This window comes from Quercus lobata, chromosome 1 (genome assembly GCF_001633185.2).
Source record: "Quercus lobata isolate SW786 chromosome 1, ValleyOak3.0 Primary Assembly, whole genome shotgun sequence".
Classification (NCBI taxonomy): Eukaryota; Viridiplantae; Streptophyta; class Magnoliopsida; order Fagales; family Fagaceae; genus Quercus; species Quercus lobata.
This window is the reverse complement of record NC_044904.1, coordinates 14692001-14712241: the sequence shown is the minus strand read 5'-3', so window position 1 is coordinate 14712241 and position 20241 is coordinate 14692001. Positions and strand designations below refer to the sequence as shown.

At 32.6% G+C, this 20241-nt stretch overlaps 1 protein-coding gene across 1 annotated transcript; it reads right to left on the bottom strand.

Annotated features, from left to right (window-relative positions):
- Window positions 1-5104: 5104 nt before the first annotated feature.
- Window positions 5105-7199, bottom strand: LOC115980535. The gene is made up of 4 exons (XM_031102793.1): window positions 6798-7199; window positions 6512-6691; window positions 6201-6419; window positions 5105-5563 (listed from the first exon to the last, which is right to left on the bottom strand). The coding sequence occupies exons 1-4, from the start codon at window positions 6798-6800 to the stop codon at window positions 5348-5350; spliced, it is 618 nt and encodes a 205-aa protein (XP_030958653.1). The 5' UTR covers window positions 6801-7199; the 3' UTR covers window positions 5105-5347.
- Between the last annotated feature and the right edge of the window lie 13042 nt (window positions 7200-20241).

Below are 20241 nucleotides of genomic sequence, written 5' to 3'. Positions count from 1 at the left end.
CTACAAGGCCTTGAGGAAAGGCACTGAGCCACCATTGATTAAACATGACCATGTCTAGCTTTTCGGCAATGAAATCCTTCCCCCCTCTATTATTATCCCAGGTGAAGAAAATCCCATAGCAGGATGATCCACAATGTCTTCTCTCTTAGTAAAAGCTAAAAATTATTGCTCATAAGCTGTTAAGCTTAAGGAGGAACCTTCCTCATTCTATTCTAACAACATTAAAATCCCCTGTAAGCAGCTAAGGGTAATCCCCAATCTGAGTTAAAAAAAATAAAAAATAAAAATCCCCAACACCCTCCATAGCTTCCTCTTTTATATGACATTATTCAAAGCATACACAAAGGTAATAAAACTAAAGATTATAAATTTGTCAGCCAAAACATAGCAATACATAGCCTAAGTGTTACAGGACAGGAATACCCAAAATTGTCAGCCAAAAATAGCCATGTTTTGGGCCAAAACATGGCAATGCATTACTGTATCTTTTCAGAAACCCAAATTCTTCGTAGCCCCTGATCTAAATAACAAATTTCATGACACCAACCAGGCAGCATACTATATCCACAATTCCATCAACATTATATTGCTTAATTCTAGACAAACTATATGGATCTTCAATCTATCAACCAACTTCTTTACTTCATTCAGATTTAAAGGGCTATTCAAGCCCAGTACGTTCACTACCTCATAAAAATAATAATAATTTATTATGGCGGTTTTATGGTGGTAGTTAGGGAAACTGATGTTATAGACACAATGTTATGGTAGAAAATGGCCTCCAATACCACCGTTGAGAGTGAACTAATGGCTGGGACTAAGACCAACAGGCCTTAGGTTCTCGGCTATATATAAAGGTCTATTCAATTTATTTTATGTTTATTTTACTTGAAACTAAAATTTGATTATGAAATTATGTACTAGAAGAACCAAAATTATTTGAAATATATTTGTAATTGCATTGTAATCGCCGCTATAGGCATATCCAAGTTTAAAAACAATTCCGAGATACTAGAGTAGTGATTACAAATCACCACAATAAGTTGTGCTGCAAAAATTCCTTCTACTATGGCGGGTTTCATAATCGCCGCAATAACTTTAGATCAAACCATATCCAGTAGTAGCTGTTATTAACCGCCACAATAAATCCCGTCACAATAAATTTTTCTATACATAATCGTCGTTATAACACAGTATGAAGCACTTGCCTTTTTCTTTTTTTTCTTTTTTTCCTTTTTTTTTTTTTTCTGGCAGATTTGGAAGTCGTTGCTATAGATCAACACACTTCTAGCAGCGACTTGGGGCAGCTTTGATAACCACAAAAACTCAATAATCTTGTAGTGACTTTACGTCAAGATATCCATAAAAGCAATTTTAAAAGAGATTAAATTCTATAAGAATGCAATGTAAAACACAAGTTTTACCCCTCCAATATTAAAATGCCACATCATTATATTACATATTAAAGAATATACACAATTACACTAAATCAATTCTAATACCCATTTGAAAATTCAATTTAACTGTAAGTTTATTGTGAGATGTTATTATGCGTGCGGTATGAAGTATTGAGTTTTAAGTAAAAAGTTGATATGATAATTTTTTATTAGATGTTATAAAACATGGGTTTTACACCCCATCCTTACCAAATTTAGACTCATTTTAAAAAGGAGGACATATTTGCTTTGGAGAATTGTCCAATCTATTATAACTTCTTTACAATAATTTTAATTAATTGGACTCGTAATCATTTGAAATGATGGAACATTATTCCTAAAGTATTGAATAATTATATATATACTCAGACCATGTGTCCGATGAAAAAACATTTAGTAGAACTCTTTTTGACACATTTGTCAATTAGCTGCATTGCAACAATTGCATTATTAAATAAATAAATAATAAAGACATTGCACAATTGGAAGAAAGAAAAATGATATGTCGACAACATTTTCACAACATTTTTACAACAAATCTTAGTGGTTCTTTTTTCTTAAAATATATGTTCTGTTACAAATTAAAATAAGGTAAAAGCTAGAACTATATTTTCAACCGTGTGATAAATATTCAGGCAAAATGACAAAAGTGCAATAAAGTATTATTCTTACCATGCATTTGGTTGGAGGCTTGGAGCGAAAAGGAAGATGATGGAAAAAATGAAGGAAAGAAGAGAGGGAGGAAATTAGATTTAAACCAAGTACAATGACTATAAGGCATAAATATAAAACTATTATATATATATAATAAGGTATTACTGTGATTACAAATAATTAGATAATACTGCAATTCGATTGGTCCTTTTAATACATGTAAAATTTTAATTGGGGGCTTTTTTCACCATATAACTGGTTTACCCATGCTATAAAGGAAAAGGTAAGATAAACCATAAAACCATTAGATTGGGGGCTTTTTTCACCAAAAATGTAATTAGAAAAAAAAATATCCATCAATTAATTAGGCATACACAAGTAACACAAATAAGTTTTTTACTTTGGAAAGTAATTTCCTTAATTATTATTATTTATTATTTTTAGAAATGCTTCGATTGAGAAAAGGAAACTCACAAAATACTTTGGTACTCCTGGAGTATAACGAAATGATACTTCCTTCTCTCACATTCATGATGGACCCCACCATAAATGTGAGAGGAAAGAACACCATTAATAATATTCCGGAGTATCTAAGAATTACTCAACAGACTAATAGTAGAATGGAGGAGAGCCAACTTGATCTCATAAAATCATTGGGTAAATTTATTTCGTGGCAAAATAAAATTTCTAGTTAATTTTAAAACATTCCATTTCGGTATATTAGTTTATAAAAACAACAATAAAACTTTTTTTCCTCTGAGAAATGCAATGAAATTATTTCTCCATCTTAAGTAAGTTGTTATTCAACTATACTATCAGTTCTTAAAGTTTTTAGGATGTCTCATTGACCGTATGTTGAACAGTTTGACCAAAGACTTGCACACTACTTCCTTTTATGTGTGTGTGTGTGTATTAGTAAAGGTTGCACATGCAAGGCACATGTTGCCCCTTGAGTGAGAAAATTTAAGATAGAAAATTTTTTTGAAGTGGTATGGAATCATGTACTTAAATTTGGAATAGTTATTTAACATATGACTATCTATTTGCTATGATAATTTCTTAAAACCTATTTATTAAAGACAGTATCTATTCATGAAAAGTTTTTACTAGGAATGATAACAAATGTCGTCATCTTTGAATAATAAACAACTAAGTTTTGATAAAACATTGTCACAATATTTAAATTTTCATAATAAATGATGACATATGCTACAATTGAAACTCTTAATCAAATTAAATGTACCTACAACCATTTGCAATGAATATTTTGTTATTTATACCTCTTTCTTTATCATCTTATTTTACGAGCCTAACTACAATATTTAGCTTACTTAATTTTTAATGAACACCTTTTTAAGAAAGAAAGCAAATAAAAAAAGAATAAGATAACAAGAGACATATGTCATTGAAGTTTTTATTAGATATAATTATAAATCTAGAATATTTAAACCTCTAATAAATTAGTATTCTCTATGTAATAAATAGAATACCATACATCATCATTTTTACTTTAAGTATGACTAACATATAAAACTCAAAATACATGAAGAAATTTTTTGGGACATTAAAATTTTAGTGAGGCAATTTAGATATTGTACAATGAAATATTCTAGAAATTATAAAATTTTGTTAGGCTTTAACTAAGAGAGTAACAGCAGGGACAATATGCTTGTCTACAAAATATAAGAAATGAAATTATTCAACTTTAATGGTCTATTTGGATTAAGGGGGAGGGAGGGAGGGTAAAGTAGAGTAGATTAGAATTGGCCAAAAAATTAGCCTATTTTCAACCAACTCTAATCTACTCCTCTCCACTTCCCCTCCCTCCCCCCTCAATCCAGACGGGCCCTAATTAAAGTTGGGGAGGTGGGGAGAGGGGGGAATGAAACTACGCTAAACATAAAGGGGAAAAGTACTTTTTTCCATAATTTTTTTTTTGTTGGTAAAAACTATGGTTTTTTTTATTATTTTAAACAATGTGTTAAAAAAAAAAAAAAAAAAAAAAAAAAAAAAAAAAAGAGGTTAGCCCAAAAAACTATCAGTAAAACTATGAATTTTGGCTCAACAAATTAGCTAAAAAAAAAAAAAAAAATCAAGAACACAATAAATGTCACGATATTTTCTCAATACCTTTATTTTAGTATTATGGGTCTTGGTATGATATTTTATTATTTTATTTTTGAGTAATGCTACGTCCACAATATCTTCACAATAAATCTTATGCGGTAAATTGTTATTGATTTTTAATTTGGACAACCACTTTAAGCTACGCATTTAAAAAAACAACAAACAAAAAACCAACAAAAGAAAATTGTGGGTGAAACAGTGAATTTCGGCTCACCAAATTTGACTAAACCAAAAAAGAAGTTTGAGAGACAACAAAATGTCACAATATTTTCATAAAACCTTTTTTTCAGCCCTAGTAAGTTTCAGTCTAATATTTTATTATTTATTTTATAGAAATGTTGTCTCCATAATATTTTCATAACAAATTATAGATGATAATTTGTTACTGATTTTAAAATGAAGCCACGACTGATATAACTTTTTTATCCATTATATAATAGTAGCTTACCACTTATGATTTGTTGTGAAATTAATGTGAAAATGTTGTGGATTTAGCATTTTTTTTATTTGATCTATTAGAAACTGAGATCTCAACAATTATGAAAATATTGTGATAACAACAAATGTTACAACATTTTTGCAAAACATTTATTTTTCAGTTGTGGTTAGTCACAGTCTCATATTTTATTATTTTATTTCAACCTATAAGAAATTGACACCCCAATAATTATGAAAATATTGTAATTTATTATGTCAATATAACAATATATATACCAACTCATATAAATATATAAAAGAAAAAAAAAAGAGTATTAAAATATTATATGGCATTTTCACCAAATTCCACTAGTTTGGCTATTGGTACGTTTCATGCACCAAAAATAAAAAAGAAGAATAAAAGGAGTTTTTTTTTTTTTTTTGGAAGGGAAGAATAAAAGGAGTTAAGCTGTTGTTTCTTACTTTCTTTATATAAAACCGTTCATGTATGTGTAGATAACATTTACACCTTTGCATGTTTCAAATATTAATGCAACATTAAATTGTTTCCAAAGCCAGCCCATGCCCATCCTTAAAAGTAACCTAAGCCTAACCTTTTGATTAAAACCCCCCATTAGGACAGGCTACCCTTTGGTTTTAGGACAATAATCCCACATGGGACATGTGGAGAATGAGCTGGATGTGCAAAGTTCTTAAGGCCCTAAAGGTGCCCTTTGAGGGATACCCTTTCTTCTTCTTGAATTGGAATGAGGTGGAGGAGGCATGCTTTGGTACATTTCTTGTTGGATCCCTTCACGCAATTCTTCTTCTGCCTTTGCTGCCAATCTTCTTGGCATTCTTTCCGTGATTTCATCATTCTTGGTGCTTAAGATAAAGCTTGCATCCCCATTTCTTTTAATTCCTACAAGCTATATAAGATTAAAAAGAAAAATATATATTAATACTATAGCCCACAAACAATGTATGACATATGAACTCTCTCCCTACCCCAAAGGAAAAAAAAAAATTATAATGAATAATTAAGAAAAATAATGATCACAAAACTACCCAAAAGGAAATATCATAAAATTACATGTTTTGAATGAATTTTTTTATTTCCAGTTACAACAAGTGGGTGAGGAGGGGATTCAAACCCAAATGCCACTCAATGGGAAAATTGGACAATGTGACTTAGTGTTCGTTTGACAAAGATTATTTTTGCTATCTTATTTTACTATTCAACTTATTTTTACTACTATTCATGGGTCATACTGCACTTTTTGGTACTATTTATGAGTCACATTGTACTATTTCAACTAACTTTTTTCTTTATCTATAGTACTTTTTCAGTTTTAACAAAATAAGCAGATCCCAAACGAACCATTAATTATAAAACTCTTGACTTATATGAACTTTTTATATCATAACAACATTGGTATCAACCAATAACAAAAACATTATATTGATGATGACAGGTGAGATATGGCAAATTGTGCAATATGATAGTTAAAATTAAATTTATGGACTATGAAAATGTGATCAAGGTTCAAATTATAACAAACTAACCTTACATCCCAATGAACAAAAGCGAAATGGGTCCAAGAGACTTCTTCTACATATTTCGCACAAATGACTGCTTGCCTTACCAGTAGTCTTAGGCTGAGGTCTCTCATTGAGGAAGAGTACTCTAGCACTGTTTATCACATAAGTCTGAACTCCACTAATGTCCAAAACCTTCTCAATCTCAGTGACCCGAACAACATCATGATATGATGATCGCCTAATCTGCATTATAGAGCTTCGATTAAGATAACAAAGTACCATAATATGAGTCCATTCGATCACATTGTATAATTAAAGGAAAAAATATTACCCACTTGAATTACTGGGTGATCTTTGTGCCGTGTTGATCGGCAGTAGAAGCAAAATGCATCATCCTGGCAATCAAGGCAAAACATGTTGCATTCGCTACGTGGGGAATCCTTGTGTGAGGAGCAAACAGAGAAGAAATCTGAAGATAACAAGGATTCAAGCCATGATGGCACCAACATTGCCTCCTGTTTTGAAACCCCACAAAACATACATAAACACCAAACAGTAAGCCAAGAAAAATGAGATGTGTTAAAGATGAAACAAAGATTGGAATTTGCATTGGTACATTACCATTATCAAGGTTGATTACTTTCACGGAAAAGGGAGAGAAAGTGAGAGAGAGAGAGGAAGAGAGAGAGTTTAAGGAACCTGGAAGAGTAACATAAGATTCATCAACAAAACAATGGATTAAGAAAAGGACAAAGAGCATATAAAGAAATATATGTATTAAAACAAGGTGCTGTGACGGTTGAGATCGAAAAAATGGTAGGTTAGGTGGATTGTGGATCGTTGGATTGGGAGAGCGTCCGGGGGCTGTTTGGGAGTTAGAATTAACTTTTTGGTTCTTTCCTTGTGTCTCTTCGAAAGGTACAACTGCACAAGGTCGGCAAAACAAGGTTTTGGTTAGGTTGCGTTTGGGCGGGGAAGCCTTTTTATGAAAAGTGAAAACCAAATCTTGATGGCGTGTATGCCATATGAAAGCTATTTCCCATATCACAATAGCTGCTCTCAATGGTTTGCCTTCCACGCAGCCTTTTATGCAATTCACATTTCAAAGTAACATTTCACATTTTAATATATATTATATATCATTATCATTACATTTTTTATCTACCTATCAAAATTATAGATTTATTTGTTCACGAATAAGATATCATGATTCTTGCATTTTTTATAATTCTAATTATAAATTCATGGGATGTAATGACCATAAATATAAAATTGGATTTAAAATCCTTAGAGTTCTTATTGAGGTCACATGGATCTCCATAATTATGTTGGAAATCTTCACATGATATAACTCTTATTATATGTTTCACAAAATGACGGTTTTGATTTACAAACTGAAATATAGCTACTAACTACCTTATAAAAGGTATGGTGCATCCAATTTGATTTCATTTTTTTGGTAAGTTATATGTTTTCTCATAAAATTTATCATTTAGATAAATGGAAAAAATTATGAATAATTATTCAATATTTTGAGAGCAATATTCATTCTTATCACATAATAATAAGTCATGTTAATTAAATTTAGTGAGACACATCATTTATGTGAGAGAAAAAAGCATTACTTTCATAACATTGAATAACTTCTATTATTTATAGTTGTAACAACTCTACAATATGTAATATTTGTTTCTTTAGCATAGTTGAAATGAGGATGCTAGGTCCAAGATTCTTTTTATTTGATTTGAAATGGAGATAATTCATTTCATGGTAGAGATTTAACACTTCACACATCTAAAAAATGAATATGGTATCATTGCATTAAAAATCAATTACTATTCCTTATTTGGTATAATAAAATTTTAAATGCCAAGAGTGTTATAGCTTAGTGGCATTGATTGGCCTTCTTTATGATAAAAATCAAGCCTCGAACACCCTCCCCCCCTCCGTCGCTTGTTATAACAATTGAATTAGCAAAAAGAATAATTTTAAATGACACAACACCATGAATATAATTCTTTTTTTTTTTTTTAATTTGAGATAGAATTCTACTCTAGCTACTCTAACCTAAGTGTATGTGTGTGAAGCTCTAGGAGCTCCTTCCTAAAGACTTGAACATTTGGCATTTACCCTCTTACACCTCACAGGTACTTATACTTATGAAATAACCATCACGTCAAAAGTACACAGTAGTACCATGAATATAATTAGATTCACAAGAAAGTAAAAGTAAAATTAGATTTTAAACCTTATATTTTCAAAAATAACAAATTAATTAAATAAGTAATAAATTAAACATCAACTCATTTAAATGGAATGATATTGTGTTGGGTTTTTTTTTTTTTTTTTTTTGACATAATAAATAGCCAATTTGTGAAAAGATTTGTAAGAACAGTTGGGTCTCTTTGTAAATCGTAACGACAATTTATAACACAAATTTTGTAAATATAGGCTAAGCGCTTGAGGATGAGGGTTTAATTTATTACCTTTTCAAAACATTTTTTTAAGACTACTTTTTGTAAACCTTAAGGTTTAATTTTTCACTTTTATAATTATAAAATTCACTTTGCTACTTTTTGAAATTTCTTTATTTAATTTATCACCTTCAAAACAAAAGAGTTTGATTCGTTACACCAAAAATGATAGAGATTTAAAATCCAATTTTCCTGAGAGTAAATCTCCAACATAAAATAAGCACTTTTCAATGCAAGTCTCCATTTCAAAAATAAATGTAAAGGATCATTTTAGTGGCAATAATATACTTTATCACTAATCAATGCATACCACGTCAATAGTTTCATACCACGTCAAGTATTTCATAAAACCAATAGGTTTTACATGACACTTTTTTCTTTTTCTTTTTATAATTCGAAAGTTATAATAGGGGAATGAGAATTTGAATCCAGATTTTTGTTGGAAACATTAAAAGATGTTAACTTATTAAGTTCCAAGGCTCTTGGCTACATGACACTTCTTGGTTTACAATCAAAACTACCCTTAAGTGCGGCATCTCTAGCATTTTTATAAAGTATTATAAGAGTCTTACAACTGTTGAAAGCAACAATTCTCATTTTCTGAAGAAAAAAAAATCCTACTTTTTTTTATGTATGTGTGTATATATTTTTTTAATATATATTCTTAACTAGACCCACTAGTGTGTGTGAAGATAATTGTGAAACTACTGGAATTTGTTAGTTTTTCCGAGCTGTCGTTTAGGGTTGTTTAAAAGTTTAGAATAATCTTGTCCCCATCAATGATTTGGTCTATCCTGTTAAATAGCTCATTGCTCCAAATAATCTCCATTGAAGAGTGTTTATAAATACTATTAGTATATAAAAAAGAGTAATGTGTTGTAATCTTGTTGTTTCATTACACATAAGGTTTAACAAAACATAGTCTTGCAAGTTTCTTGGTTTGAGAAGTAATTTGCAAATGAATAGCTTAAATTCCCACGAGGCCCATGAGCATTGTTATTATACATTAATTATCAAGGAGAATAATATATTTTATTAAAACACCCCTCCCAGAACTTTTTTTTTTCTTTTTTTTTAAAAAAAAAAAAAATGCAATGCTTGGGGTGTCACATAACTGTTTGTGAATCAAATGATATTAAAAAAATCTAAGAAAATCTTCATAGGATAAGTTTTTAAGATGGAAGAGAAAGAAAAAGGAAAAGATCCAGATAACAAAACTTAATGGCGTGGTTAAGTGTTAACATGCTTTTGCTTTGCTTGTTTAACATGGCGTGGTTAAGTGTTAATATGCTTTTGCTTTGCTTGTTTAACCTATGTTTGATAGATCCTTTATGCGAGGAAAAAGTATATATGTGCGTAAAGCTAGGGACAAGGAATGGAATAAATTTTAAGAGTGGAAATTCACGTCAATTATATCATGCCCGTTAGTCTCTTTGATTGAGGTTGTACTACTAATTTAATCACATTTGTCATTTATTTATTTCTATCAATTTATATTTGAGCCCGGATCGCATATTACAAAATTACAATAAAAATTTTAAAATCAAATTTCTCACAATGTTTTACAAATTTGCAATGCAGTTATTCCAGAAGGAATACTCTATCAAATAGGCCCAAAGTGTCGGCCCAATATTCTGAAAGTTGGGCTTACAAGATGCAAATAGATACTAGCCACTAGGCCTTGGGAGATTATGATAACCAACAGTGATGGCTATTCTGCAGAGACTATTAGTGAAAATTCGAAATTGGGCTGGTTTCAGAATTTTATAAGCAAGCCTTGAACTGAACTTTTTGGAACTTATTGGGCTATATTTTACTTGGGATGATTTTATTTTAAGATTTAACTGTTTAAGAAGTAATTTCCTAACATTAGATGGTGAGGCTCAAAACTACGTTTATTTACGTTCATTTGAATTTGTGGATTTCAGTTAACTTATTAATAAAGTTTTTTTATCTTTGAATAAAAGATTTGAGGTTCAATTCCACTTACACAAAAATCAAATTCATTAATTTTAAGAATTTTTATATGCAATACATGTGATCAATTTGTTCATCTTAATAATTTAATATGATTACTGTATATTAATAAAGTAGTAAAATATGATTTTTTATTCACAAAGTTGGCCTTTATTCGTGATTAATTATGAAGTTGTCTGCTTGTCTTTCAGAGGCTATGAGACCCATAATTTATTGTGAACAACTAGGTCCACAATTATCATTGTTAAAATAAAAAAAATAAGAGTGACAGCTAATTGTGGGCAAAAAATGCTTCTTAGTACTTATCAGCCAAACCACAAGAATCTTTTGCACAGCTGGGTTTTAATAATATGCAGGCCTACTGCATGCATTGTAACGCATGAGTGTGAATTTTAATTTGTTTGATTTTCTTGTTTAGCACAAGACTACAATGAAAATGATATCACTTTCATAACCCCATTATATATTTATATGAAGTTTACGGCACGTCTTGGCAATTTAGAGAACTTAATTCTTGTAAAGATAATTGGATTTATTGTCACAGACTAGCTATATTCTCACATGCAATTCAGGAAAAAAAAAAAAACACAAATACAGTAACACACACTGGTCTACAGTTGAGAAAGAAAGTGTTCAGTGTTCTAATTGTATTATCCTTAAATTAATTTGTACTAGTTCATTTCGATGATGAAAGTATATTTAATAGAACAATTTGGGTTTCAGAAATAGTTATATATCATGTAAATAAAGTATAACAATGACCTTAAAAATTTTCATACAATTTTTTTTAATGAATAAATTCATTAATAGATTTAAATCTTACAGATACGAAATTTTAAAATAATTAGGTGCATGTTAAATGTCATTCCAAAATCATAATGTAAGTATTTTTGTTGGATCAAAAGTATTAAAACTTCAATTGATTATATATCCAACAAAATCATTAAAACTCAATTTATTTTATTATTATTATATTATGTTGTTAAATTTATATTAGAACTTACTCTTAATAACCCTAGATTAATTTAATTCCTCAAATCCAAAACATTATTGATAATAATGGTTTATAATTCTGCAAGGCTTTCAAATCTTTTTGTGTCAACTTTATCAACATTCCGACCATATCATAGCCTTATGGACCTTGTGATACTTTTCTTCCTTTTGAAATAGAACAGTAAGAATGCGATGCTTTATAAGAATATAGTGAAACAGACTTCGAGACACTAAACATTAATTGGTGATGAGTAATTGGACCTACCCCTCGTTCTCATAATTTTCTCTCATGAAAGTGTAGCTCATATAATTTATAGAAGTAATAATATTTGTTGGATTCTAGTTATGAATCACATTTTAGAGTGAAGAGGGCACATTCACTTTATGGTTGGTGAAGCCTAAACCTGCAAGACTTTGGAAATTTGTATTGATCATGTGTTAAGGCATGGGGAATAAAATTGCTTTCTTGGTTGTCCAAACTCCAAGTCTCCAAAAGGTCCAAATAGAATGCCTAAAAAGTTTGAGAGTAACATTCCCCTAAAAAGATGTTCCCCAACAAGTCATAAAAATCTTGCTTCACTATCGTCTTTACAAAATACAAGGGTGAAAAATATGACTTTATTTAGTTGCTCAAACCGACACACCAAAAGAAAGGCGAAAATGGGTAAATATCCATAGAAAACAAACTAATTAGTTAATAGGGTCCGGTTACAAACTATATATATTTTTAGCAACTCGAGAGTCAAAGACTCGATTTTGAGCTCCTAAATCGACCCTCTGAAGCTCGATTTTCATACGTTATTTCTCTCTGATCTGGCACTTTGTCCAGGTGGCGTCTACATGGAAATCGAGTCTCTAAGACTCGATTTCTAACCCAAAAATAAAATATTAATAACCAAAAATGCAACCCCAAATGCAGAATCAGCGGAAAAAACGCAGAAAGAAAGAAAAAAAAAAAAGAAAGAGAAGAAGAAGAAGAAGGAATGGAGATCAGCTCAAGCCGATCCAGGCCGCGCGCGACAGATCCAGGCCGGCGACCCGGCCCAGGCCGCGCGCGACCAGGTCGCCGAGCGACCCAGGTCGCACCGCGCGACCCAGGTCGCACCGCGCGACCCAGGTCGCCGCGCGCGACCCAGGTCGCCGCGCGCGACCCCGGTCGCAGCGCGCGACCCCGGTCGCCGCGCGCGACCCCGGTCGCCGCGCGCGACCCCGGTCGCCGCGCGCGACCCCGGTCGCAGCGCGCGACCCAGGTCGCACCGCGCGACCCAGGTCGCACCGCGACCTGCCGACTGTTTCTGGATTTTTTTTTTTTCTTTCTTCTCTGATGAACAAGTTGCAGTGGTTTTTGTTTTGATTTTATATGTAAATCGAGTCTCAGAGACTCGATTTACATTCAGACACCATCTGGAAAATTTGCCAGATCAGATGCGAACGACTCATGAAAATCGAGCCTTAAAAACTCGATTTAGAGCCCAAAATCGAGCCTTTAAGGCTCGAGTTGCTAGTTTCCCAATTACTTTCAAAACCGAGCTAACTAACTGAATAGTTTTATTTTTATGGGTAATTACCCATTTTTGCCCAAAAGCACTCAGATGTTAATTATAGTGGCGGCTGTACCACCATGTTAAATACCTCTGGTATCGGAAGCCAACAATTTATCTTGGGAGGCCAAATTAAAATGTAATATTATATAAATATATATATATATATATATTAGTGTAAAAAAATCATAAATGGGTGGTTTAATATAGTGGTTCCAATGTTTGATGAGATCCATAATATTTCAAGTTTTGGGTCCGTTTGATAGCCCATTTTGAACACACTTTTCAGCATTTTAAACAACATTAGACATATTTTCACACACTTTCTCACCTATACGTATATCAAAAACACTCAAACAACATTACTCAAACTTCTCTACCAAATACTTAACTAGTATTTTAAATTTGGGGCAACTCCAAGGGATTCATTCTTGCAATTATTTGGTATTGGGGGGGGGGGGGGGGTAGGAGGATTTCGCACAATTGGAAGAATAATCAACACTTTTGGACACCCACATTAACAATAACAATAAAATAAAACTAAAAATAGTAGTGTAAAAAATTATAATCATTTTCAACATGCTACTATAAACGAAATTATAACAAAAAGTGCGTATCAAATTTAATAAATATGTGCTAAGATTAAGAAAAATAATACAGTATTTACCAATCTTTGTTCAAATGAAAAGTATAAAATTAAAAATGAACCATCCTGCCTTAATCACCTAAGCATAGTGTGAACGAAAAATGTTGATTTATTCAATTTTTTGGTTAGGTCACGAGAGAATTAGGACAATTTAGTCTTATTTTATTTTAATTGGTTGAAAAGTTAGGAGTTTGAACAAGATTGTGAGTCACCAAAATCGAGAATGCCAACTTCCACCTTTTCCTCAATTGTGTGCGTGTGTAAATCTTTAAAACTAAAAAAATAAAAAATAAAATGAAGGGAGAAGGGGGGGGGGGTGGGGTGGGTGGTTGGTGGAAGCATGGACATTGGACAGAGGTCACGGAGCCACTATTTATTTGACTTGGGTGATGGTCCCCCATTTTTTATATAGTTATTTATTAAAAAAAACATATTAGTATCTGCAGATACAAATTTTAGTAGAATTACATTTTGCTTTTCTTTTTTTTAAATATTATTATTAAACTCTTTTAAGAGTAATACAGTAAATACAAACTTTTTTATAACATTATTACAAATTGTTAAAGTAGTAAATTATTATTGGTTTGCATCAAAACCCACCACTTACAAAATTATTTTACTTGCTAATAATCACTCATCATATTAATAATTTTTTAATAATAAGTTTGTAACTCTAGTATTTTTCTCCTTTTAAAAACCATAAATAGTTTATTGATCTAAAATCTAAAATAAAATATAGAAGCCCAAAAAAATTAGCCCAACAAAAAAAATTATCAATAATAAAACTAAAAAATTTAAGCCCAATGAACCAATTTTACCCAAAACAAACAACCTTAATAATTTTGTTCTTATCTTGTAGCAAACGCACACATCAAAGACACAACAAAAAAACCCTTAGCGGCTTAGTTGCCGCAAACCAAGTTGTCCCTCTAACTCTAAATTTTGGCTCCACCGTTCTTGTGGGAAGTCTAATTCTAAGCATCTCTTCTAACTTCTAAGTTATAAATACGTTTAAGAGTAATTGTGCTCACAAATCTCGGATAAAATCACAAACTGAAAATCACTTTATTTATCGATTCTTTATTCAATCCAATTTTCAAAACTATGGCGTTCATCTCAAGCAATTGAAAAGATATTCACAGGCAAAAAGATGAAGTACTTAGTAACTGTACTCACAAATCTCGGATAAAATCATAAGCTGAAAATCACTTTATTTTTTGGATTCTTTGTTCAATCCAATATTGGAAACTATGGCGTTCATCTCAAGCAATTGAAAAGAGATTCACAGGCAAAAAGATTAGGCATTATATATCTGAACCTGGATTATCAATTATCATAACCCAACAAATTTGGTTGGTACTAACATTTGCTTTTTTGGGCATTCCAAATGTGCACTTCCAACTTCAGAAGTTCACCTAAAAATTATTCCTTTACGCATATGCTAGTGAATTAAATGCCACCCATTATTTCTCTTTGGGTTGTTTTTTTTTTTTTTTTTTGGGACAGAAAGATAGAAGCTCTTTGAATGAGCGTATTGTACCAAACCCACCAACTTTTACAAACTTTAACTATTCTCAATTTAACAGCCAAGTTAGCTGAATATTGAAGATCGTGATAGTGGCTCCACGAGGAGTTCAATACTTCAATGAATCAATGGAACCCAATGGGGTTGGTCAGGGATTTTCTTATGCACACCATGCATCGCGTCAAGTGTGTGTGTGTATATATATATATATATATATTATAAATAAAAATCAAATCAAACAAAATCTAATTTATACTAGTATTCCCATCAAGAGTTTTAAAAATTTTAGCATTTAGCATCTAAAAACCCAACTTTATACCATTTAACATATTACTTTTCAATACATCTAAGAGCATCCACATTGGGCATTGCAAATGCCAAATGTAAGATGGGTTTGGTATTTTAAGCCCAAAAGACCTCAGCATCTGGGATTGTAAAAAAGAACTATTGTAAAAGCTGTCAAAACAGTAAATTACTTTTTCATTTTTCCATAAAATGTTTCCTAAAATAGATTACTAATATATCCCTTAAGGGCACACGTTAGTAAATCTCAAATAATAATATTTAATACACTTTCTCCTCCTTTTTTAACCCTGAAATTTCTCTCTCCTCTCTCATTATTTCTCTTATTTTCTCTCTCTTCCTTCCTTCTTTCTCATCTTCTTTCTGCTCTCTTTAGACCCAAGACCCCGTGCTCTCTCTCTCTCTCTCTCTTTCTCTCTCTCTAATTTGGTGGTTGTGGATTTCTCTATCTCTCTCTCTAGTGGTGGTGGGATTGTGACTGGCGTGGGCGTGGGTCGACATGGGTTTTGACAACGGTGGAAATCGGCGTGAGTTTTGACGAGATCGGTGTGGGTGTTGACAACGGTGGAGATTGATGTGGTGGAGGTCGGTGGGTGGTGAGATTGGCGTGGCGAAGATCGGTGGAGCTATGGTGACTGTGGCGTTGTGATCGGTGTGGGTGTTAATGGTTTTTTTTTTTTTTTGGGTTTGCTGGTATATGTGATTGGCGTTGTGGTGGCTGTGGCGTTGTGATCGACGTGATGGTTTTTTTTTTTTTCTTTGTTTTGCCGATCTGGGTTGATATGAATGATGGAGGAGTCTGGAAGAAGGTGAAAAGTAAAGTAATGGAGGATTCTAGAAGGTACACGCGTGTGGAGGAGAAAATTGGGAAAAAACAAAAACGGAAAAAAATATATTTTATTGTGAAAATATATTATTTTAATGAGTAGAATAGAAAAATAAAAGTTCAGATGTTGGGTGTATTGGAAAATGGTATTGTATAATTGATAAAGCAATTTTTTGGAATGGTAAAATAGAATAAAATAGCATTCTCTGATGCGAATGCTCTAACATCAAAAATTTTATTTTTTTTACCACTTCATTAAAATATTATTTATTTATCATTTTTTATTCTTTGTTATTCTCATCACCCAAGCCACCACAAACCCATGGCACCACCACGGCACAACCCACCGGCCTCAACTCACAACACCACCCACCGACCTCAACCCACAACCACGGCACACCAACCACACAACACACCATCCTACTTTTCCCTCTCATCCTCTCTCTGCCTCAACCCACGGCACACCAACCGCAAACCCACCACCGTTAACTAGCAACCTAAGTAAGTAAAAAAAAAAAAAAACCAGTGAGACCCATCGAGCAACACCACCCACCACCCTTCCCTTGTTCTTCCATTCTTCAAATTAGTTTTCTACACCCAAAACCCACCACAAAACCACAACCAAAACCCACCCTAGCCACAAAAATAACCACCACCCTAGTGGCCCAGCCTCTCCAATCTCAACTCCAACCAAAAAGGCCGACGCCAACTCAAGAATGTCGACCATGATCCTAGAGAAGGAGAAGAGAGGCACTCAAAAAAAAAAAAAAAAATTTGAAGAAGGCTGAGACTAGATTAAGAGAAAAAAATTGAGGGAGAAAGAGAAATAATAATAAGAAAAGAAAGTGGGCCCCACTGAATTAAAAAATAATATAAGTTTTATAATTGGTGAACAATGTGGTCTCAAATATGAGATTGCACTGTTCATCAATGCCAAATATTATGGCATTTAAAACACTTGATGGAGGTGGTTTTTTAGAGTTTAGTATGTCAAATGTCAAATATTTGGCATTTGACACACTTGATGAGAATGCACTTAGAGGGAAAACTTAATTCTTTCATATTTAAATACAGTGAAATACATTTGTCCTATGTGACCTGCTAGTCCCATCTTACTCGGCACGAGTTTTAACAAACCCTAAGAGGATAAGGCGAGAATAAATCACCCACCCTCTCAGAGATAGAGTGTTTGTATATATACAATTAATTTTTTTTCTCTCCCTCATCTCACCTCCTATTTAGCATCAATGTCACCAAGGACAGAGCCAGAACTTTGAGTTAGGGGGGGCGGTTTTACTATTGGCTGTGTACAGTGATTTCAACCTCTAATTCTGCTACTTAACTGCTAAGATTATTTTTTATTATTATTTTTTTTTTTTGTTTAGAATTTTTTTAAAGGGCATGGTTATTTAGTTTGGATAAAATTAGTTAATTGAGCTTAATTTTGTTTTTAGTTTTACTGGTAATTTTTTTTGTTGAGCTTTTTTATTTTTTGGCTTGTATATTTTGTTTTAGATTTTAGATCTATACATTTTTTTTATAGTCACTAAGATGAGGAAAATACTAGAGCTGCAAGTTTTTTTTTTTATAAATTACTTAAGTAATAAGTGGTTACTGATAAGTAAAAAAATGATGTAAATGGTATGCCCATATGCGAACCAATAAAAAATTGCAACCAAAAAGGTTTATAAAAATGTTATAAAAAAGTTCGTGAATATAGCATTATTCTTAAAATAATCAATGATATTGTTAAATGGAAATAAAATGTAATTTTATAGAACAAAATTGCTAAAATTAATACACATATATATAATAATATTTTTTTTTTTTTAATGACCCCCCCCCCCCCCCCCCCCCGATCCAAGGGTAGTTCCGCCCATGGATGTCACCCCAGGCCATTAGAGACGGTAAAATGTCTTTATTCCACCTGCTGTGTGCGGCTTTTTCATCCCAATTAAGACGCACATGATCTATCCTTGTCCACACACATTTGACCTATGCTCATTGCTCAGTCCCTACCCTTTTTTTTTCCTTTTTGAAAGGGCAGTAAAACATTAAACTTGCCTTATTATTTTATGGGATGTTTAAAGATTCACATTTAAAGATTGATTGGTATATACTATATACCCCCCCTTATTATCTGTGGGGTTTAACGTCCCGTTCACTGCAAGCAAAAACAATCTTGTTCACTGCAAGCAAAAACAATCTTCTCTCACGCAATCTCTATATGCATTCAGTGAAGGACCATCACTTGTTTTAATTGACTTTGCCACGTATTAAGTCATACAAGTACAACTGTTTTTTTCTCCCTTTTTATCCTAAACCCAACACACACCTTGCACAGCTAGACATTGCCTATATCAACCCAATATTTCTACTATAACTAAACTTATTATAAAATTTTCACTAGTCGGAAATTATTTGTTGTATCGAAAAAGTTTAATAAAATATAATTTTTTTGTCTTAATTATAAATGAACTTGACAATTATTAACACTTATTAATTATGATTGTATTTATTTATATAATTATCTCTCTTTTTTTACTGTTTATATAAAATATGATGAGGCAGAAATTTTTTTCAGAGAGATGTGGCAATATTCTAAATTTCTAATAAAGGGTTTAAACTTTAAATATAGAATTGAATATATGCCTCTTTTTCGTGCTGCTAATGGGGCTGCCCATTCATTAGCTAGGTTTGCTAGAAATATCAGGGAGGAAATTGTTTGGTTGGAGGAAGATCCTCCTCCGGCCCTTGAAGCCTTGTATGTAGACTCATGTTATTTGTCTTATAAATGAAATTGGTTTGGCTTTCAAAAAAAAAAAAAATATATATATATATATATATATGCCTCTTTTTAGTGGTGGAGAGTAGGATATGATCCCATCCCAGCAATGTTTTCTTTTTTTGATAATTATAAATGTTATTTATAAGTATTTATTATCATTGTATTTGTATATAAAACTATCCTTTATACTATATAGACCCATATATAAAATAGGCGGCGTTGCTGTTGTAATCTAATAGAGAGTTTAAATATAGAATAGAATTTTTTTTTTTTTTTTTGAGAAACAAATATAGAATAGAATCTGTAGGGGTTAAATTCCCAAACTAACAGTGGGCCTAGGGACCCACACGAAGCCTGCACATGACCCAACAGGGAATAGGGGCCCAAATGGCTTCCGGCCCAATCCTGTTGGGCCTGGTTCGTTTTAGAAGACGTCCGAGGAGGAATGCCTCCTCGGACACGCAAATATGGGCCCAAAAAGCGCCCCCTCCACAGTGAAGAACCCATCCAGGCGAACGTGGGTAGGAGGGTGAGCCTCACGCAGCGGGAAAGAGGAAAACGTAAGGCATCAGGGAGAAGCCACAACTGCCGCATTAAATGCAAGAAAGCTACCTTTTCAGCCGCATTAATGTGGAGAAGACAGGCGAACAGTGTTACATTGGCCAGTGCAACTCACAGAAGGATAAGGGAGATATCCGATGGCTCGGCACTCAAGTGAAGGTCCAAATGGCTAACAAATGTAAGGTTCTTATCAATTCAAGGAGGCTATATAAGAGAAAGAGGTCTCCATGAAGAAGGGATCGAAAAATAAAGAAAAAAGGAGAAAGGAAAAGGAGAAAGAGCTCTAGAGTCTGTAAACAGAGTAAGAGGTGCACTTATACGCCTCCTCGGACCGATATCCTATTAAAAAGAAATGGAACATTCTCACTTTCAACATGTTGCATGGCGTACATCTAACTGACGTTCATTTCGTCTAGTCCTAGCTCTGTAAC

Bases quoted from the DNA above. Each gene is read 5' to 3' on its own strand.
- LOC115980535 (XM_031102793.1), bottom strand. The intron at 6,420-6,511 runs GTGGGTAATATT...TCTATAATGCAG, and splicing joins AAGATCACCCAGTAATTCAA to ATTAGGCGATCATCATATCA. The intron at 5,564-6,200 runs GTTAGTTTGTTA...AATCTTATATAG, and splicing joins TTTGTTCATTGGGATGTAAG to CTTGTAGGAATTAAAAGAAA.